This window comes from Squalius cephalus, assembly GCF_949319135.1.
Source record: "Squalius cephalus genome assembly, chromosome: 6".
Lineage (NCBI taxonomy): Eukaryota > Metazoa > Chordata > Actinopteri > Cypriniformes > Leuciscidae > Squalius > Squalius cephalus.
Window position 1 is genome coordinate 37,616,771 of NC_137127.1, and position 23,169 is coordinate 37,639,939.

The 23,169-nt window shown below is 41.9% G+C and overlaps 2 protein-coding genes across 3 annotated transcripts in view; both read right to left on the minus strand.

The window, feature by feature from the left end:
* kiaa1549lb (KIAA1549-like b) overlaps positions 1-23,169 on the minus strand; it is a 235,947-nt gene that overhangs the window by 38,065 nt on the left and 174,713 nt on the right. For both annotated transcript variants that reach the window (XM_079874251.1, XM_079874250.1), the window contains 2 exons: positions 7,531-7,911; positions 998-1,095 (listed from right to left, as the gene is read on the minus strand). In XM_079874251.1, the coding sequence (XP_079730377.1) occupies positions 998-1,095; positions 7,531-7,911 (479 nt within the window). The remainder of the gene's footprint in view (positions 1-997; positions 1,096-7,530; positions 7,912-23,169) is intronic.
* Positions 2,960-5,156, minus strand: LOC307160538 (piggyBac transposable element-derived protein 4-like; the record flags this gene model as incomplete). The annotated part of the gene is made up of 3 exons (XM_079874697.1): positions 2,960-3,508; positions 3,628-4,574; positions 4,913-5,156. 3 exons carry the CDS (start codon positions 5,154-5,156, stop codon positions 2,960-2,962), a joined length of 1,740 nt encoding a protein of 579 aa, XP_079730823.1.

Here is a 23,169-nt window from a genome sequence, read left to right on the forward strand (position 1 = left end):
AAGGAGCCTTGAAGCAATGACCACCTATCGGCAGGGATTGGCTCCAGGTCTGCGGTTGCATCTCGCTGCCTATGACGACTCAATGGGACTTGAAAAGTTCATTCAACTATCACTCCAAGTGGCGCGCCATGTGCAGCATTGTCTGGATGAACAACCGAGCCAGTATTTCCCCCATCATCTCCGCCAGCCAGAGTTTCCCAGCGCTCCAGAACCAGACACCGAACCAATGCAACTTGGTAACACTCGTTTGCCTTTTTGCCGGCAGAGAAGGCTGGCCCAGGGTCTGTGTTTATACTGTGGCGCCTCAGGACACATCAGATACACACGTCCCATCCGTCCTCCAAGACCCACGGTGAGCTTTATTTATGACCCCTCTGTTGAAATGAAACCACTTACCACAGTTGTGGTACTGACTGCAGTCCATGTATCTGTTTCTATACCAGCCCTCATTGACTCTGGGTCAGCCGGAAATTTAATCTCAGAGGAGCTCTGCCACCAGCGCAATATTCACTTTTCACTAAACAGCTCTGTGAAATCTAGTGAGAAGTGTCTGAGTTTGCTGCTCTAAAAAGTTAGTCTGGAGCCCAGCAATAACTTTGCCTGAGGGACAGACCAAAATTTCTGTCATTTATCAAACTTGGCATGGTGAGTTGATTACAATAATGACATTGTTGACATTATTATTATTATAATTTTTTTAAGGAAGCTCTCCTTTTCAGTGCATAACTACTTAATAATGGCAAGCTTAGAGGACTTATATAGCGCACAAGTCGTACATACTTTATTGGTACTTTAATATCATTTTTGGAGCTTGATAGCTCTATCCACATTTACTTTAGCTGTTAGACTTGTGAACATCTCCTTTTGTGTTCCACGGAAGACAGAAAGTCATTTGGTTTTGAGTAAATGATGGAACAAAAATAAGTGCTGAACTGATGCACTAGTCACTGCCATGAGGGGAAAAAAGAGGTGTAACAAGGTGTGTGTATGTTCTGACCGTCGCAGTGAGGACTCAGGTGGAGGGCCTGTTCTTGGTGGGACGGGGGGTGGAGGAGACCCAAGAGCCATGTCAGGAAGCTGAGTGAACCTGAATGTCTTTTTGAGAAATTTGCATATTACAGTTCACACTGTTCAAGTGATATGCTCAAGTGATATGGGTTTTGACCAAGGAAAGAAGTTTTGGTAACATTTTCTATGAAGCTTGCATTTATTATGTATCATAAGGGTATTCTTAAAGGGATAGTTCACCCAAAAATGAAAATTAGCCCATGATTTACTCACCCTCAAGTCATCCTAGGTGTATATGACATTCTTATTTCAGACGAATACAGTTGGAGTTATATTAAAAAATGTCCTTGCTCTTCCAAGCTTTATAATGCCAGTGAATGGCTTTATATTTTTTGATGTCCATCAAAGCGCATCCAACCATGATAAAAGTGCTCCACGTGGCTCAGGGGGATAATAACGGCCTTCTGAAGTGAAGTGATGCGTTCGTGTAAGAAAAATATTCATATTTAAAACTTTATCGACTAAAATAACTAGCTTCTGGCAGACGGCCGTACGCATTGATTTATGGCGAAAGAGTAACCCTTGACGCACAACGTAATGACGAACGCGGAAGTGCAGAGGATAGAGCAAAACAAAACACCAGTCACGAATTAGAAGTCTGAAGGGCCGTACACACCGGGACGAATATTGGCGCGCGTTATTCGTCAGCGTTTTTCAACGCGTTTTTTGTGTTCACACCCAAGCGATTTTCATTGACGATGAGCCGAGTGAACATGCAAATTCATTCCCTGACATTAGATGGAAAAAAATATACTATGGAAGTCAATGGGACCCAGAAACTGTCTGGTTACTGACATTCTTCTAAATATCTTCCTTTGTGTTCAGCAGAAGAAAGAAATTCATACAGGTTTGAAACAACATGAGGGTGAGTATATGATGACAGAATTTTCATTTTAAAGTGAACTATTCCTTTAAGTGAAATGAAACTCATCATTAAGGCCCATTTGCTCTGCAATACCACTCCATAACAGTTCTCTTGTATCAAGATTTTTGTAGTCGCTGTCGCGTTTGTCATATAGTTCTTTATGTTCCGACACCAACGAGACCAGCAGCTCTACATTCATCTTGCCTTGCATCTTCCTCGTCTTATTTCTTCACGGCAGTGTAGACACTACTTGGCGTATATCTTCTTCGCCGTTACATATGTGTGCTCGGCAAGACCGTTTTGTGTTTGAGCGCCCCCAAGTTGTGTTTTACTGTAACTTCAGAAGCTCCAGACACGTGAGCAAAAGCGCCAATCTCATTGGTCAGATAGTTTTTAACGCGGCGTGTCAAACCCAAAAAAACGAACCCGAGGCGTTTTTTAAAAAAATGACGCTTTTACACATGGCATTTTCGCGTCGGTGTGCACACTCACATTGGCGCCCTTTGTTTAGTCACGAGGCGTTAAACGTCGCCGAATATCGCGCGCGAAATTCGTCCCGGTGTGAACAGGCCTTGAGGTTACTGTTTTGACGTAAGTCGACTTGCTTAGGCCGTCTGCTAGTTATTTTAGTTATTAAAGTTTTAAATACGGATATTTTTCTTACACAAACGCATCGCTTCACTTCAGAAGGCCTTTATTAACACTAGAAGTCCCAGAGAGCAGCCATTTGGCTTTTCTACCTATAAAACCCGCAGGACAGCCGATGGGCTGGAAGGCTTTAGGCTAATATCCTTAATCACCTGTGAACGGTTGCTTTTGTTATGTAAATAATGTGGGGCCATGCTGAGCCACTTCAAGGAAACTTGTGTTTCACTTTGCCATCTTAGGGAGAAATCAACACACATGTTTTTTTTTCCTTTGTTGCTGAGATTTATTGATAAAAACAGTACAAAATAAAATAGAAACCAACCATTTGTACACATATTTACAAATATTATTAAAAAGTGAGTGAGTACATTCCAGCAATCACTCACAATCCTGGCACTGCCATGGTATCTCCCGTCTGCATTTACCACATGTGTATCTGTAGCAGCGAACACATCGCACAGTGGCATGATTGTTCTTGCATTGGTGTTTGACTTGACACATGGCTCTTTTTCCAGGGCTAGGTGTGGAGGGTTGTGTCCGAAGCAATTGTTCTTTTCTTGCCTTCTTCGCACACATATGAGAGTTAGCCAACTCTCTTGCAAGCTCCACCAGGAAGTCCACCCGTCTTTCCTGCCTTCCGGTGCATGCTTGATACAGCACATGTGCATTCAGTGCTGCCATGTCAATCATGTTATAGAACACGGCAACTGGCCAGCGCCGTGTCCCTGTGCGGACAGTGTACTCCCGCACCATCTGGTCCATCACATCCACGCCGCACTTTGTGGTGTTGTAAAGGGTGACAGTGTTTGGCTTCCTTTTGGTGGTATTATCAGTCTGAATCACGCTGTGCATGCTGCTAAGAATGTAGACGGTCTTCTTCCGTTTGGGCGCATACGCCGTCAGCGTAGCAGCAGTGGTTGAAAACACCTAATAAATAAGATAAATTGTTATTTTCATTGCACTTTTACACACAATGACACACTTGGCGGTGTTGATTCTAAAAATTAGAAACACAAACATAGAACCACAAAAGACCTGCAACATACCTGAGTGGTGAATTCATTGCGATCTGTGTGTCTAGCGGATTGAGGGATTTCCCGGCGAATCTTGTTGACTGTGCCGAGGATGGTGGTTTTCCGGCTAAGAAGTTTATGCGCAAGTGACAGCGATGTGAAGAAATTGTCCGTGGTAACATTTCTGCCCTTGTCTAGGAATGGTTCCATCAGCCTCATCACTACATTTTCAGACAGTCTCTCTCCACTGGGACGACTAGGGTCCTTGCCAAGATATGGGAGGACATTACAAATGTACTTGGATTTTAGGTCGCAAGCCACCCAAAACTTGATCCCAAACTTGTCAGGTTTAGTTGCAATATACTGCAGGAAACAGCAGCGAGTCTTTGATGGGAAAAGCTGTTCATCAACGGTGATATGTAGACCAGGGTTGTAGGACGTGATGCAATTGTTGACAAATGATCCCCACACACTGGAAATTGCAGCAAACTTATCAGTCTTTGCTCGATCCCTCCGGGTGGACCTGTCATCAAAGCGTAGGTGTCGCATGATGTCTTGGAAGCGGTTTCGCGGCATTGTTCCAATGATATGTGGGTTTCCCAGGTTTGCTGACCAGCAGTCACGTAGTGATGGAACCTTGGTAAGCCCCCGCAAGATGACAGTTGCAATAAATGCCATTAGTTCAGGGAGGGCCATGAACCAATGAACATGCTCCGTTTCCTGTGCATGTTGAATAGTCCATTCTTGAATGCTATGAAGCATGTCAAGAGTGATGAAACACAGGAAGCTCTGAAGGCGACTCGAGATACTTTTCCTGGCCTTAGCCGTTGGCTCTCCATCTGCAGCGTACGCTTTGATTGGGGTGAAAGGGAGACGCATCCCCACCTGTTCTTCACGCCACACTGTGCCATCTTTCGCTGTCTCTGTCAGGTCAGTCCCCAAACGGGCTCTCTTTTTTGGTTGAGGAGCAGTCTCCTCATCTGCAGTGTGAACAAATTCAAATTGTGAGCAATGGAAAAGTCAAATGATATCACAAATGCATGCATAGATACTAATAATAATTCCAGTATCACCTTCTCTGTATCGAAATAATGTCTGAAATATCTTCCTAAATAAAAAGATACAACTAAAGCAAAGAAACAACTAATAATGTTTTGCACTTCAGATGGCAGTGAATGTCTGCTAAGTAGTACAAACAAAAAAGTGGACAATACAAAAAAGGCAGAGTAAATATTTATGTCACTCCACTCTGCTTTTTTGGTGTTTTCCACTTACTGGTTTGAAATGAAATAGGAAATAATATGAAATGAAACTTAACCTGAAGACAGATCAGACAGCTCTGAGTCCGAATCCGGCTGTAGTTCTATGTCTTCTCCATCTGAGTCACAAGGGTTTACTTCACTCAGGATAATTTCCAAGGCCTGCCGAGTGGTGAGTCTTCTCTGCATTTTCTTTTCTTGGAGAGGAGGTTCGTACACCACAGAATTCTTGAGGGCACTGAAGTAGTAGGCTATGTGCAGTGAGATTTTATCCACCTCAGCACAAAAGGAATTACCTCTCATTTGAGAGCAAGCTGCATGCAATTAGATGTGCTAATTCATACCTGTTTACACCTGGGCAAGACCTTACATGCCAATGTGAGACATGGTCAATCAAGTTCTCTGCTTTTAACAGCCCTCCCTCCCCCACACATACAAACAAGCCACCAGCAACCATTCACACACACCCCCCAACCCCCCTGCAGATTGCTCAGGTAATGACCACATTTACACATGAATTGATGCTAATGATAGCCAAAAGACTAGCCAGTTAGCATCCACTTGGCTAAAGGAGGGTTACAAATCTCTGGGACTTCTAGTGTTAACCCCCTGGAGCCGTGTGGAGCAGGTATATCATGGATGTATGCACTTTGATGGGCTTCAAAAAATATAAAGCCATTCACTGCCATTATAAAGCTGGGAAGATCCAGGAAATGTTTTAATATAACTCTGATTGTATTCAACTGAAAGAAGAATGTCACATTCACCTAGGATGACTTCATGGGCTAATTTTCATTTTTAATGCCTTATGAACAACCTTATAATGTGTTGTGTCATCTCATGAATAATGGTAACAACAGTAATAAAACTTACCTATTTGTGGTTATAACTATTAAGAGTATGATGATTTATAACACACAATCAGCATGATTTTATCCACACAGTTATAATGGATTATATATCCCATAGTTTCATATCTTTTACTTTCCCAAGTCTCATATCTTGACACTGTCTACTTAAGAAATGCACAATATCATACTACATCTTATGAGTGGTATTGTACTGCTTAAAGTATAGTGACAAAAACAAAGCCTTCTTTTAAGGAAAGTAAAAGACAAAGCCTTCTTTTAAAAAAAAAACTGCCCTCTCCAATATAGTGAAGGTCAGTAGTAAAATTATAGGTGTTCAGCAGAGTAGCCTTTCTCTCCTGTATGATAGACAGGTAGTTAGGAAGGCCAACGCAGTTATCTCTGATAGCTCCCACCCCCTTCATTCTGAGTTCCAGATATTGCCTTCCGGGTCTCGGTACAGATTACCTCCAGTGAAGAATAACAGATATAAGCATTCATTCGTCCCGAGAGCCATCTTGTTTATGAATTCAGCCCGGAGGAGTAGACAGACTATAACTATTAAATAGTGATGGGGTTATTATTATTATAATATGTATAGTATTGTTGTTTTTGATGATGTTGTTGCCGAAATGGGGATGGTTATGGAAATGTTGCTATACTATGAATTGTCAGATGTTACTTTAACAAGGGCCTGTTACATTAAGTATTTCTTATGTGTTTTTGTCTTGTATTTGTGCATCTGTGATTGTCCTGTGTTTATCTTGCTGCAAAACCAATTGCCCTATGGGGACAAATAAAGTCTAAAGTCTTTTAAACATCTAAAAAGCTTTATAATATGGTCTTAATATTAATAAGTGGTCTTTGTCTGCTTTAAGTAAAGTTACAAAAGCTAAGTATTCTTTTAAACAGCCATAAGATATCATGAATTGGTTATAAGACATTTCCCTTAAAGTAAAATCAAAGTTTTGTGGAAAAGTACAAATAAAACAATACATTCAAAATGCAAATCATGTTCTATTCATAAAAATTGTAAAATTACAAGGCTTTACCAATTCTAATAAGTAGGTAGGTATTATTACTGTTGTTTATAATGAAATGATAAACTCATTATAAGGTTGTTTATAAGGCATTATGTGTGCATTATAATGCATTAAGAATTCCCTTATTATGCGATATAAATGCAGGCTTCATCTGGTGTTGTAATGCATTGTACTCTTAAAAGTTATAACCACAAATAAATAAGTATTATAATGCATTGTAACTATTGTTATGATTAATTATCAGATGATACAACACATTATAAAGTTCCTTTTAAGGCATTATGCATGTATTATAATGCATTAAGAATACCAATATAAATACAGGCTTCAAAGAAAGTGTTACCGAAGTTTTTAACAAGGAAGCTTTTTGTTGATCCATCTGTACATATATACACAAATCTTTACGACATTTGAATGATAATAAATTCAATTTCAGACATTGCTTGATTTTACACATGCACACAAAAAGGCTTTGTAATAACACTGTTAATCGGCACAATTACTTCACTACTTCTGATATCAAAACGAGAAAATGTTAACTGATTAATCAGCAATAAAAAAAGAAAGAGAGATAATAGATTTCTTTAATTAAAAAAAACATTAAACAATAGTAATTATTCCAAACTTTTGACCAGTAGTGTAAATCAAGCCATTTTACTTCCATAATCTTATTTAAGCAAGTTGTATGCAAGTAAATAAGGTCAATTTTGATTCCATGTTGACTTTAACACGAATAAGACTAATAAGTGTTTATAATGGCTTTAGTGACAGACTGTACAACTGTACCTGTTTGGCCAGACTGCACTGGTAAGGGTCTGGTTTATAGGCTGGCACCCACTGCAGGCCTCCCTGCCCTTGACTCTTGGTGACTGGCGCACTGGTCACCACCTCTGAGTATGGGATGACTGGACCCAGGTCATAGAGACCCAGCGACTGATGTTGATGGTGGGAGTGATAGTGGTGGTGACTGGAGGTGGAGTGGCCAGCTGAAGCTAGGCTAAAGGCTTCCTCTAGCAGGAGATGCATCTGCTGACGAACCTCATCTATGGAAGGCTGAGAGCTCAGCGTTGATGTCTCAGATTGACCTTTGATTTGTCGACCACAGCCAAAATAATGGCGGGCTGCTAGACGGTCGACGTCAGTCTCTTCAATAATCTCCGGCTCAGTCTACAACAGAAAAAGAAAACAAACACAAACAGACTCACATGTATTTAAAAGCTGCTGAATTGTGATGTTCAAAATGAATTTAAAAGAATCGTTCACACAAATATTTAAATTCCATGATCTTCATTGTTCAGATGTTTTCTTTCTTTTGTGGGAGATTGATTAGCATTCAATGTGTTATAATGTGTATAAAAAAATGGGATAATAAAGCTTCAACATCTTATTTCTGCAGTTGCAGATTCAAACATAGTGCATAAATTGTCCAGTGCACCAGGTTTGGCATTAAACAATGCTAAACTCCATTGGCTCTCCATTGGCAGAGTAGAAGAAAAACTATGGTATGTAATCATATGGACTACTTTTATGATGCTTTTATGTTGGTTTTGTCCCTGGTCACTGTATGGAAAGGAATTAACATTCTTCAAAACATCTGTTTTTGATCTACATCTGTCAGAAAATATAATAGGTTTAGAAGAATATGAGGTAAATGTAAATTGTAAATGATGACAATTTTAACTGTTTTAAGTATTCTTTTTTTTTTTTACACATCAAAGTGTCTAAACAGCTGAAACATTATGAAACTAACACAATATTAGCACAACCAGACAGGAACTCTCAGTGTCTGTTTTGAGCTCCTTGTGATCCTGCTGACATGCAGAAATTATTAGTCAAGTATGACAAAGCAAAAAGCCAAGAAAAAAATTAAAATGTTTACAATGACTCCAACCTGATATTTTACTAAGGAGCCACTAAAAAGTCATGGTGATGGAAAAAATATATGAGATGTGAGAAAAAGTACATATATCTTTGCTTTCACGTTCTCTCGCAAAATTTTTGCATTCACCAAGAAACTTTGCGTTCCCTATCAAAAACTACTCTCAATGCTGCGCTGAGCGCCATGGGAAAACTTTGTGTGTGACCGGCTGTAAATAATGAGTGTAACTGAAATTGGCCTTGAACTTGAAATGATGTTTTATTAACAAAGTTCGGGAGGAACACAATCAAATGATCTACCCAATCATCACGTCATTCCAACCAGCAGTCAGCAATCAGTAATTAACATGTCTACCCAATCAGCATGAGTGGAGGCCTATATACACAGTCGACCCACCTATGTTCCTTGACAGTTTTCAGCATCCCTCCACCACCCCGTCTCCACACTCACCTGGTTACTCTGGGTTCGGGCCAAATTCTGAGCTTGTAGCTCTCCACTCGCACAGCCCGCCAAATACGCATGCTACTTTATCTGATTATTTGTAAGTGTGAACTTGTGAAACTGACGATGACATTACTGGAACATGCGCTTATCAGAGGCTACAAATATATGTGCAACAGGTGAGCTCTTAAGGTTTTTTTTTGTTTTCAGTGACTGTTCGTGTGTGTGCTACACTGTTTCTGTCACTCTATTGTCAGGAGTTAGTTTCTACCTTGCAGTGGGCTGTCTATTTGTGTCTACAGCGAAAAGAGGAAAATGAGCGTCACTCAAGGAAAACGGTGTGTGTTTCTGTGTTCACGGCTCATGCCTGAAGACACACCAGTTTTGCTTTGTGTGTTTGGGGGAAGAGCATGCTGCTTTTGCATTGGAGCACAGCGATTGTGAGCACTGTGAACTGTTCACCATTGAAGTGCTTTGCGCTCGCGAGTCGATCTGGCTGAGGAGTGAGAGACGGATCTGTCCTTATCGCTCGCTCTCTCTCTCCAGATCAGGATGTCCTCTTGCCTGACTACGAAGCATGCCCGGCGCCTCTTCAGTTCGGGCAGAGGACAGTGCATCTCTTGTTTCTGGCGAGATTGATTTTGTGTCACCGCCTCCAAACATTCCTCCCGTGATGATAAAGCGCAGGGGGAACCACTCGAGGTGGTCACTCATGCAGTGCCTAAACGCTTAAAGTTAGCCTACTTGACAAGTTAACTTCTTTGGTTTTCCTCTTTGCATTGGTGATGCACTGGAGAGGTGAGGTTATTTTAGGCTCCTGATAATATTTTCTAATCTTAATTTTAAGTTTTGCTTGTATGTCTATATTTTTAATCGAATTTATCTATATAATATTATATTATATATATATATATATATATATATGTGGAAATGAGAGCACATGTGACAAGTGTACTTCACATTTGTTTTATAGATAAAACAAGGGCAACTCTCACACTAAGAGGCTGCTTAAATTTGTTTTATATCAGGTATATTTTCTGTTACATGTATTTTCTTGTTTAATGTGATATATCTTCGCTCTTTGGATTGGTGATGCACTGGAGAGATAAAACAAGGGGACTCTCACTCTAAGAGGCTGCTTTAATTTGTTTTATATCAAGGAATAAAAAAAAAGTGAAACTGCTGAATGCTGTCCTGTTCTTCACAACGCACAAAACACAACACAGACAACAGACCAGTTACACAAGGGCATGTGGTTATACGATGATGCCCCAGTCTGAAGAGGCACTCACAGGCTTTCTCTTCCCTGGGAGCTCATCATCACTTAAAATGTCAGCGCTCCCCACCAAGCCATGCAGAATAACATCCACGCTGGTGGAGAAGGTGTTTCAGTCAGCCAGTCGGGCTGGTGCTGCTCTGCACACTATGGCAGGCGTACCAGGCTGACCTGCTAAAAGAAAGGCTCAAAAGCAGAGTAAGGCTCAGCAGCCTCAGAAAAGACCTGACACCAGTACTACCTTCTAAGAAGAAGATGTTCTGATTGCTTTGCACCAGGTCTGTGGGGGTGGCCCCTTTTGGGATGGGGTGTGTAAAAATACATCAACTAGCTCCTTCCCGGTACCCTCACAAAACCACTGTAACATCCCTGCCACCTCTTTTGAATGTTCTGTCACTTCCTGTTTTCAACCAGGACACAGAACGACGCGCACATGGAAAGGTGAATTCCAATAGCAGCTTTATTTAGGGTAATCCGTAATCATATCCACAAACAGGTAAAGGGTCATAATCCAAGTAAATCAGTCCAAAACAAGAAACAAACAAATAAACAAACCAAGACAGACTCTGAGATGCGGGTGACACAATACAAGGACTCCGTGACAGACACTAATCAGGCAGGGTATTTAAACACAGAAACTAACGATCATGATGGGGAACAGCTGGGTGCAATGAACAGTGATGAGAGCAGACAAGGATTGTGGGGAATGCAGTTCCTAATGTGACAGACACTGTGGGGGAAGGAGGACATCTAGTGGTAACCAGGGAACACAAACCAGACACTGTGACATAACCCCCCCTCTACGGAGCGGCTACCAGACGCTCCAAGACGTGACAGAAAACACAAGAGTCCAGGCGGGAGGTGGACTGGTGGAGGATCAGGGGGAGGGATGGGGGGCCAGGTCCATGGAGGGAAACGGGGACAAGGGGTGACAGATCATCTGGCGGCCAGGGCGGAGACAGCAGTCCATCGGGCGACCAGGGTGAAGCAGATGACCCATCGGGCGGCCAGGGCGGAGTAGGACGTGCAAGCGGCCAGGGCTGAAACGACAGTCCATCGGGCGGCCAGGGCGGAGACTCTCCCTCGGGCGACCAGGGCGGAGACTTTCCTTCGGGCGGCCAGGGCGGAGACCCTCCCTCGGGCAGGACGGAGACGACCCCTCGGGCGGCCAGGGCGGAGGAACAGACACCGGCTCAGGAACTGGAACAGACACCACCGGCTCAGGAACTGGAACAGACACCACCGGCTCAGGAACTGGAACAGACACCACCGGCTCAGGAACAGGAACAGACACCACCGGCTCAGGAACTGGAACAGACACCACCGGCTCAGGAACTGGAACAGACACCACCGGCTCAGGAACAGGTACAGACACCACAGGCTCAGGAACAGGAACAGACACCACCGGCTCAGGAACAGACACCACCGGCTCAGGAACTGGAACAGACACCACCGGCTCGGGAACTGGAACAGACACCACCGGCTCGGGAACTGGAACAGACACCACCGGCTCGGGAACTGGAACAGACACCACCGGCTCAGGAACTGACACCGGCTCAAGTGTGTGCGCAGCCCACACACATCACATGGCTGTGGCCATAATGGCCAGTGTCGCGGTCACTGAGGGCTCAGGCGGCGCATACATGGCGTGAACAGTCTCTGGCTGGGCAGACGTGACGTGAACAGTCTCTGGCTGGGCAGACGTGACGTGAACAGTCTCTGGCTGGGCAGACGTGACGTGAACAGTCTCTGGCTGGGCAGACGTGACGTGAACAGTCTCTGGCTGGGCAGACGTGACATGAACAGTCTCGGGCTGGGCCATCTTGTCCGAAGACACAGGCTCGGCAGGCGTGACGTGAACAGGCTCGGCAGGTGTGACGTGAACAGGCTCGGCGGCGGCCATATTGTCCGAAGACACAGGCTCGGCGGCGGCCCTCTTGTCCAAAGACACAGGCTCGGCAGACGTGACATGAACAGTCTCTGTGGCATCCATCTTGTCCGCAGACACTGGATCGGCAGACGTGCTGTGTCTCCTCCACGCATGCAGTACCGCCACTGCATAGAAGAGGAACATGGCCTTCCTGGCCATGGCAGGACTGATGATGGGGAGTTCTGGGACCACCGGAACTGGGACCACCGGACTCGGGACCACCGGACTCGGGACCACTGGACTCGGGACCACCGGAACTGGGACCACCGGACTCAGGACCACCGGAACTGGGACCACCAGACTCGGGACCACCGGACTCGGGACCACCGGAACAGGAACCACCGGAACAGGCATAGAGGAAGTCTTCCTTCTCCTCCTCCGTTTCTGGGCCACCGGAACTGGGACCACCGGAACTGGGACCACCGGACTCGGGACCACCAGAACAGGCTCTGTGCTGGACGGAACCAGTGGCATCGAGTTGGGCACTCTTTCTGAAAATCTAAATCCAACGGATATATCCCTCATGCTGCGGAAATGAAGGTATTTGACAAACCTGTCAAAGTCCAAGATCTCCAGTCCCCTCATTTTCCAGGCCAGCAAGGGATCATCCAGGCAATTATTAAAAATGTCTTTAATTGCCGTGTCATTATATCCCATCCCACTGGAAAGAGTACAAAAAATCACCCTCAATTCTTCCACCATCCGGCCCTGCTGGCGTAAGGAAAATAAATTCCCTACTCTCTCCTTCTCGTTCCAGGTGAAACGATGAAAGGTACGAATACCTGTGCTGCTGGATTTCTTCATTTTGACGGAGTCCTTCTGTCACGACGCGCACATGAAAAGGTGAATTCCAATAGCAGCTTTATTTAGGGTAATCCGTAAGCATATCCACAAACAGGTAAAGGGTCATAATCCAAGTAAATCAGTCCAAAACAAGAAACAAACAAATAAACAAACCAAGACAGACTCTGCGATGCGGATGACACAATACAAGGACTCCGTGACAGACACTAAACAGGCAGGGTATTTAAACACAGAAACTAACGATCATGATGGGGAACAGCTGGGTGCAATGAACAGTGATGAGAGCAGACAAGGATTGTGGGGAATGCAGTTCCTAATGTGACAGACACCGTGGGGGAAGGAGGACATCTAGTGGTAACCAGGGAACACAAACCAGACACTGTGACACATTTACCATCCCCCCAATAGGAAGTATCGGAATTGGTACCCTTTTCAGAGAACTTGGCAGCATGAAAGCCACTGCCGGTTATCGCTCCTTGGGTTCTAAAGACAGTTAAAAAAAGTTATTTTTGAACTTTAAAAAGAAAAATGGCCATAGGAGAACTGAGCCTGGTTTCTCCCAAAAAAAAATTTCTCCATTCTGCTGTTGGAGTTTATGTACCTTGCCACTGCCGCCTCTGGCTTGCTTAGTTGGGGGCACTCAAATTTCATTGCATTGCTCTCCGCATTTCAATAGCATGGCCACCGTAAAATCAGAGCAGGTGCATTTGCTGTTACAAAAACTGCAATCTCTCCTGTGCAAAGGGGCCATAGAACATTTTCCCCTCCCAGAGAAAGAGTCAGGCTACTATAGTTGGTACTTTCTGGTTCAAGATGCTAACTATCAAGATGATTGTGTCGCAAATACAACATCACAATTGTTTTGTCACAATTGATCTCAAGGACGCATACTTTCACATAGAAATCCTGCCACAACACAGGAAGTGTGTTGTGTTTATGGTAAGGGTTACGTGCTGCGGCTTCGATCCCTTTCTATGTGGCTCAGACCCCGGTTCCTCACCTTGGGTCCCACTCTAGGTGGTAGTTGTCATCATAAGATGCTAACAACAGACGCTACCCATATGGGCTGGGGAGTGGTCTTAGGTGGCAATCCAGCCCGGGGAATCTGGTGAGGTCATCAACTTGATTGGCACATCAATTGTATTTCTGGCCCTGAAGCATTCCTCCACCAGTAAAGAGGCTACCATGTCCTATTGCGGGTGGACAACACTATGGAAGTCACCTACATTAATCGCCAGACGGACTGTGTTCACGTCGTCTGCACAGGCTAGCGCAGCAGGTTCTGCTTTAGGTGCATGTTCTGCTTTAAGTTCCTGTCCCTTAGGGCGATTTACACCCTTAGTAGCAGATTTGGGAGAGATTTTATGAAGCAGAGGTGTCCTATTTGCCTATCATGGGACAGCACAATGTCCCCTCTGCTTCTCTCTGAATTACCCAGATGTCATAAAGACCACTCTCAGTGCTAGGAATCCCTCCACGAGAAGAATCTATGCCACTAAATGGGGTGTCTTTGAAAGGTGGTGTACTGCCCTCCATGCAGACCCAGTTAACCCCCTGGGGTCGGCAATCGCGCCGGCGTGATTTACTCGCTTTTTTTCTTATCAGTTCAAAGGAGACTCAAAATACTCTGTTGACTTTGATTTTACAAACAAGTTTCATACATCAATCGATCCTGTCAAGTGTGTATTATTTTCGTGTATACTCACAATAAAAACAAAGTGTTGTGCTTTTTTCCAAATAAAGAAAAATAAACATGATGCGAATTCTGCCTACTCTCTGTCAGTGAAGTCAATTCTGAAACGCGTCCGAAAATGAACCATAACTCAGTGAATACTCAGTCAAACAGGCATACAGACACACAGGCATGAAGCATGAATCCTCTTCTTTTGAATGAAGTAATTTATATAAAAAAAAAAATATTCTCAGTTTATGTAATATGTATGAAAAGAGAGAGATGTCAGTCGTTCTCATCTCAGCTCATTATTTTTAATGTGACCCCGCCCACGGAGAGCGCGCGCTATTCAAACGCAAATGACTGAGGCAATCCATGCAAACTGTGAATGCCCCCATATCAGCTCGAGAAAACACATCAAGTTTAATCAGATCATTGTACTTGTTTACACCGTCTCGCAGCGCTGTGAGGAATAATACTATCGTAATAATAATAATGGAAAATGTACCTCAGAAGTTCTGGAATTTCGAGGAGCAACGGATGCAGCTGAGCTGAGGAATACTGTAGTAAGTTTTTTTCATTCTCAAGTGAATCGCGTTTCTGTGTGTGAATGAATGAACGGCAGAGATGCACGCTGTTTACCAAAGCTCGCAAAAAGACGGTTTAAATTTGAATCGTGTTTCTGTGTATATGAAAGACAACATTTCGTCGACTAGTTTTGGATAGATTATACATTTTTACTGTAAAATATCTGCCACCTCAAATAAGCTTTTGTTTGCCAATTTTTGCTCAAATGTTAAATATAGTATGTTTTGTCAAAAATAAAGTCATCAAATAATATGTTATTATGTGTTTGTTCCAATGTAGCCTAGGCTATATTCAAGTAATGAATCCTTAACTTTGAAATATGTATAATAAAATGTATACTTTAGTTCTTACAAAGAAAGATTACACTTGAATTGTTGTTGTAATTGTAACCTTTTTAATAAAAAAATATATTTACAAGGTAGATGTAAACAAACTATTAAAAGGTAAATATAAGCCTTTTCTTTAAATAATTTTTATTGAGTTTTATTAGTGACAAATTTGGGGAGAGGATACATATTCCAAAACTGAAAATACAGTATGAGAATTAACTGCACAATTACTAGACATGTTTTCCTTGGATATTATACAATTTGCAAGCACAATTTGTGAAAAAAAAAAAAAAAATTGAGATGCTTCCAACTGTGAACCAATTTGGTAGAATATATATATATATGAAGAGTTTCGTTGCAAAACAAGATATATCCATTTTGAGAAATGTTGGTTATTTGACATTATTATTTAAGACATCAACAGTCAAGTTCATTCACATTTTTTTGTACATTAAACTATTACTTGAGCTCAGTGAAGGCCAGGGACACAATATTCTTCAAATCCACGATATTTTTTATTTAATTTTATGTCCATAAATAGTTCATAAATAAGTCAAAAACCATGCCAAAATGCAACCATTGTCAAACATCTTAAATTGGTTTAAAAAAAATACATCATAAATATATGGAATAGTATATACAAAGATTGATTAATAATAATAAGATTCTGAGTTAGTTTTGGCCAGAACATACACAACATAACTTTTTTTTTTTTGTTGTTGTTTTTTTTTTTTTTTTTTTTTTTGCAGAACGCTATATATCCACCATAGGCTATATTCTACTACTGTAATACCATTGAAGAAATCTTTTGGATCATCAGTGGGAAAATTAACAATAATTTATCAATTAATCGTAAATAATATTCAAAAACATAATGCCATAATAAACATAATGTGACTATGGCATGTGCCAGTATCCAGGGCAGTCCCTGAATGAAAAGGTCGGATAACAACGTACGGACGTCTGTGTGCTTGTGCTTCACATAGGGACAGTGGGCATTAAAAAAAAATAAAAAAAAAATAAAAACACCGTTGCGCTGCCTGGCTAGCTGAGCTGTCAGAGCAGACAAACTGCAGGATGTTTATCGTTTCAACCATCCTTAAACAGCTTCGGACTATTTGTGATTAGTTACAATTTAGATAAGAAAGATTAAGTTAGTTAGATAAACGACTTGTAGCTTGTTACAGAAAGAGTGGAGGCTCCTTCCACACCGCTGCTGAAAACCAAACCTGTATGATCAGATCCATAACGTTAGCTTGACTCTGAAGTGGGTCGCAACACCGGACGCGCAGCTCAGCGCCGCGCCGCGCCACGTCTAGGACAACTCTCACCTGAAAATCCGTTAGCATCAGCAATTTTCTGATTTCTGTAAATAAATTTAAAACTAAATGTATATTGCAGCACGGGGTTAAGTCCGTATATACATTAACTACGATTTGAGACACATAAATGTAAATTTAATATAAAACTATGTAAATGGCGCTGTGGCGCGGCAGGATTTTGAACACGGTCCTGAGCCGTTGCTGGGCGCCGCGGACAGACGCCGAAAGGCGCCGGCGGTGTGTGTACTCTCATAGAGAATAATGTGTTCGAATTTAAAAGACGTGGCGCTGCGCGGCGCGGCGCTGAGCTGCGCGTCCGGTGTGCGACCCGGTGACAGACAGCTGTTGATCAGTGACGTAGCCTACGTGACTGACAGCTCGCCGCCTACAGTATAAACAATTAAATGGTAAACGTTTTTTAGTTAGCCTATTGAATCCTCTTTTTAAAAATATATGTTTTATGTTTTGATATTATCTTAAATCACTGAGCAAACTCGGAGCACTTCACCGGCGGTGACTCTCTCCTCGCTTGACATCCTGAGCTCGCGCAGCATCCTGAACGTTCTATAGCCTAACCGTTATATCGCACTTTGTAAAGAAACTGGGCTGGCGGATATCGCGTTTTGTGAAAAAATACATTTTGTAGTAGGCTTAAAATGTACATTTTTAAATCTTATTAATGGCAGCAATTCACACATAGATTAAGGTACATCTGAACAGTGATTTCCAATAATAAAATCCAAATGTCAAAAAATGGCGTTTATCGCGTTTTGCAACCGAACTCTTCATATATATATATATATATATATATATATATTGCTCTTGCATTCTTTCTTGTGGCTCAGTGACACACCTGAATGAATGGCTCATTATGTATGCGGGCCCCATTGTCTCCTCAGGTGCGAACCACTCAATATGCATGATGGTGTTGGATCGCCCACTCGCATATTGCCTTTCCAAACAGAAAGTGTCTTGCAAAATTTAAATCAATGTATTGTTTTATGTGAATGATTAGGCAGGATGATTTTCAGATCATTTTGAAGAAAAAACTCTAGGCGACAAAATGCATTATTCAGAAGTCTTGTGGACACATATTTAGTATGTGTTTTATGGCCTTATTTCATAAACTTTAGTTTTTAGTTTTTTCAATAACCATGCATAAACATTATTCTCTCAAAAATACAAACATGTACATACATGTTGCTCACATATTATGGTAGCCCTGTTTGTGCTGAATAGAGTGTAATTACACCTTTGTCATTAACATGTTTATAAGCAACTGAAAAAAGCACAAATGTCAGGGCATGTCAGAACATCTCAAGGACCCCAAAAACACCTTAGACCCCAGATGGTTAACTGCCAGATTGCTTCAGCACTGTAATTTCAGCAGAAGTTATCATCCCCTGGTGGGAATAAGCAATAGTCCTCGAGGGGTTGGTGAGACCCCTTCCAACCTCTAGAGTCAGTGCCTGACAAGCTTTTATCACACCTGTGAGATGATGATGGGACGGCAAATGACACTGCCTCTCAACCTGCTCTACCAGTCAGGTGACATGAAGCTTATCACGGCATATACCACCCACCAATATCTGGAAGAGTTGCATCACCACCTAAGAACCGCATTTGCCTTTGCACAACAGCAACTACAGAAAAGTGCAGAAGGACGCAAAGCCTATTATGACCAGAAAGAAATCAAAGAACTTGACATTGGAGACAAAGTGTGGTACTACAGTTTTGTGCAGTCACGACAATCGACTCCCCATCGCCTGTCAAAGAAGTTTCTGCCTCACTTGACAGGACCCCATGAAATTACATTCAAAAACAAAACAAGCTCAATTTCTTCATTTCCTCCATTCTTTTTCATTCCTCACCTAAACAATTTTAAACCAACAGACACCTTAGTATAGGGCTAAACCTAAACTAACTACGTCCATTGTGCCCAAAACCTGTATTGCAGAGTCCCATGAACTACCCGTCATGGCACTCTCGCAACCGATAAAAATACCAACCAAACGGTCCGACTGAATTAAAAGATTCAGAAGATAACCATCTGTTCTTTTCTCTCTGTTATCAGGATGATATTAAAACCCGCAATCCTGTCTAGCCACGCAATTGGGGTAATGCCCCAACCCAAAGTCGCGTTGAAAGGCCCAGTGTAGAGAATTATACTCTGTAAACAGCCAGAAATTTTTCAAACAGCACTCCTCCTCTCTTGATCCTGAGTTGGAACAAAGGATCAAGAATGAGGGAACTCAGCTGATTGATTTAACCCCCATCAACACACCCTTAGAGGCAATTGCTCGCCTTCCGCCACTCAGTTCCCCCATAATTCGGTCCTGGTCTGCCGCCGACACCGCTCTATATGCCTCTACTGTCGTAAGCTACATTGTAACATTTACCCTGGCCTTCCTCCTCTACAAAAGGGTTAATGCGGTACAAGACTCAATGAGCAAATGTGGAATCTTCAGGAGGGACCAAGAGCGAGCAGAGCCAGAACCCTAACCTGAGAACTCGGCCAATGTAAATGAGATTACGCCCTTACCCGTGCATCACACCACTGAAAACTAGGGTAGCAAAGAAAAGAAAAAAAAGTACAATCATCATCATAATTACCAACCAGTCGCGCCATAGGCCCACAATATCCCAGTCCCAAAATCGAAATCTTGCACCAGAGCTCAGCTAAGTGAAGAAGTGTTGTGTTGTGTTTGAATGTATGCCTGCCTCTCTCTCTCACTTGGAACATCACCGATCGAAGGGGGGATATGTAGGATTATGAGAACCAGAGAACAGGGCTGTTGAGTTATGTTACACTATTGTTGCAGCTAGGGTTGCATTCAGAGGAAAAGAGTGGACGATAGAGATGAATCATCTTTAGCCGTTCTTGGCATATTTATTTTTTAAGCTACAGAAACATCAGTCTCACGGTCAGACAGCTTTCAGTTTTAACTACGGAAACTCAACTGGGACAAACATAATAACACAAACGCTTCCTCTATAGCCTGCACCTTAGTGCCCCCCTGCGGCATAAACATATACACAATACAGAACAGTACAGCATTGCATTACATAATATACAACTGAGGACATAATGAACATATTTTAACATCCCCACTTGTACACAGGTTGCTATACTCTAAGCAAAAAAGAAAACAACAACAACAAAAAAATAAACGAATGAATGTGGACCCCTGTCATACACATATCAATCTCCAAAAAGAGCACCTGCAAACCTCTTCAGTTTCAACTTATTTACAGGTTTGGCCATTACATCAGCAATCATGTTATCAGTAGAACAATACATCAAAGTCACTCTTCCCTCATTCACAGTAGACCTGATAAAGTGGTATTTTATGTCGATATGTTTACATCTCTGTCTGTTTACAGGGTTTTTGGCGAGAGTGATTGTTCCCTGATTGTCCTCATGTACTATAGTTTGTGTGTACTTGTAGTTATCTATACCCCAGTAACTGCTCTAGGTTTAGACACTCCTGTATGGTTGAAGCCAGTGCCATATATTCCGCCGCAAATGTGGATAGCGCAACAGTAGACTGCTTTCTAGTCTTCCACGAGACCAGGGAGCTGTTCTGACTAAGGCTCACACAGTATGACGTGGTACTGCGTCTGTCACTGGTATCAGCCGCCCAGTCGGCATCACTGTAGGCCTGTATACCTAGCTTCTCACTGTCGTTTCTCCTAAAACTTAACCCTTTCTCTGCTGTGCCTTTGAGATACCTAAGTACATGCTTCACAGTGACCCACTGTTTCTCTGTAGGCTCAGCAAAATACTGTGATAACCTGCTCACTACAAAACTTAAATCTGGTCTGGTGCAAATAGTCAGGTATATAAGACTTCCCACAGCCTCCCTGTACCCCCTAACATCTTCCATCTTTACTGCATCCTCAGTATACTCTAGCTTTTGCTCACAGGGTGTTTCTCTGGTCCTACAGTTTTGCATATTAAAACGCTGTAGTATCAGTCTCTCTTTATTGCTTGCTGCAATGATCAAGTCATCGACCCATATGATTATGATAACCTTCTCTTCTTTTGACTCTTTGTCATAAACACAGTGGTCAACTGGGTTTTGTCTGGGAACCCATCCTCAGTTAGACAATTGTGCAAAACCCAATTCCAATTTCGCCCCGGATTGTTTTAGACCATAAAGTGATTTCTCTAGCTTATAAACTATACCCTCTTTCTAAGAACTTAGAAATTCCAAGGCACTCGAAATAGCAATAGCAATAGCAACTTTATTTATATAGCACAGTTAAAACAACACAAGTTGAGCAAAGTGCTTTACATTGTATCACATAGCACAAAAAGAGGAGAAAATCTACTCTACAAAGACAACATCATATAGGCAACACATGTAGTAAAAAGTCACTGATTAAAAGCTATTGAAAACAGATATGTTTTAAGTTGTCCTTTAAAAACCTGCACCGTATCGGCGTCTCTAATATGTATAGGCAAGCTATTCCAAAGTTTAGGCGCCGCTACAGCAAAAGCGTGATCTCCTTTTTTCTTTCGGAGTGTCCTGGGTATTTTGAGTAATTTCTGACTCTCTGATCTCAGACTTCGTCCAGTCTGATTTTCAGTTAAGAGATCTGACAGATAGGCCGGTGCCAGTCCATGAAGGGATTTGTACACCAGTAACAAAAGTTTCAAATTAATCCTAAAATAAACTGGAAGCCAGTGCAAGGAGATCAAAAAAGGAGTAATGTGTTCACGTTTTTTTTTTTATCCCAATTAAAAGTCTAGCAGCTGAATTTTGAACTTTTTGTAAACGAGAAATAGATGACTGACTAATTCCCGAATATAAGTCAAGTCAAGTCAAGTCAACTTTATTTCTATAGCGCTTTTCACAGTACAGATTGTATCAAAGCAGCTTCACAGTATTAAATAAAATAGTACATCAGTGTTCGTTTCTAGTGTAAAACGTCCACGTTTGGTAATGCTGATCAATAGTATTGTTGATTGATTAATTAATTTAAGTATCCCCAACTGAGCAAGCCAAAGGCAACAGTGGCAAGGAACCGAAAAACTCCATCAGGTGACCTAATGGAGAAAAAAAAAACCTTGGGAGAACCCAGGCTCAGTCGGGGGCCAGTTCTCCTCTGGCGTTTATGAACTAGAGACCGGATTTAACTGTAAGATTAAAAATATTATATAAATGCCTGGCTGAAGAGATGCGTCTTTAATTTAGTTTTAAACTGGGAGAGCGAGTCTGAGCAACGAACAGTATCTTGAAGACTATTCCAGAGTTTTGGAGCTAAATGTGAAAATGATCTCCCTCCTTTGGTTGATCTGGATATCCTAGGTATGACCAAAAGCCTCGAATTTAGTGATCTTAAAGAGCGCGATGGATTATAGGGCGATAGAAGATCCATTAAATAAACTGGAGCTAAGCCGTTTAGGGCTTTATAAGTCAGTAGCAATACCTTGTAATTAATACGGAACTTTATAGGTAACCAATGTAGTGATGATAAAATTGGTGTTATATGGTCAAATTTTCTTGATCTAGTAAGAACTCTAGCGGCGGCATTTTGGACTAACTGTAGCTTGTTTATTGAGGATGCAGGACAACCAGCTAATAAAGCATTACAGTAATCTAGTCTCGAGGTCATGAACGCATGAACTAACTTTTCTGCATCAGAAACAGATAGCATATTACGTAGCTTAGCAATGTTTCTAAGGTGGAAAAAGGCTGTTTTTGTAACATATGAAATATGATTTTCAAAAGACAGGTTGCAGTCAAGTATAACACCCAGGTCTTTTACTGTAGAGGATAAAGTAACAGGACATCCTACTATGTTAAAGTTGCATTGTGAGAGGTTTTGTGGGCGGTTTTTTGAACCGATAAGTATTACCTCTGTCTTACTCTGTCTGGATTTAATAAAAGAAAATTGCGCGTCATCCAATCTTTTATATCTTTAACACACTCTGTCAATTTGGATAATTTAGCGTTTTCATCCGGCCGTGATGAAATATATATTTGAGTGTCATCAGCATAACAATGGAAACTAATTCCATGTTTCCTTATAATATTTCCAAGTGGCAGCATATATATTGAGAATAATAGAGGGCCTAACACAGATCCTTGCGGCACTCCATAGTTTACTGGAGTTATGATAGATTTTTCTCCATTTAAATAGACAAAATGGTATTGGTCAGATAGGTATGATCTGA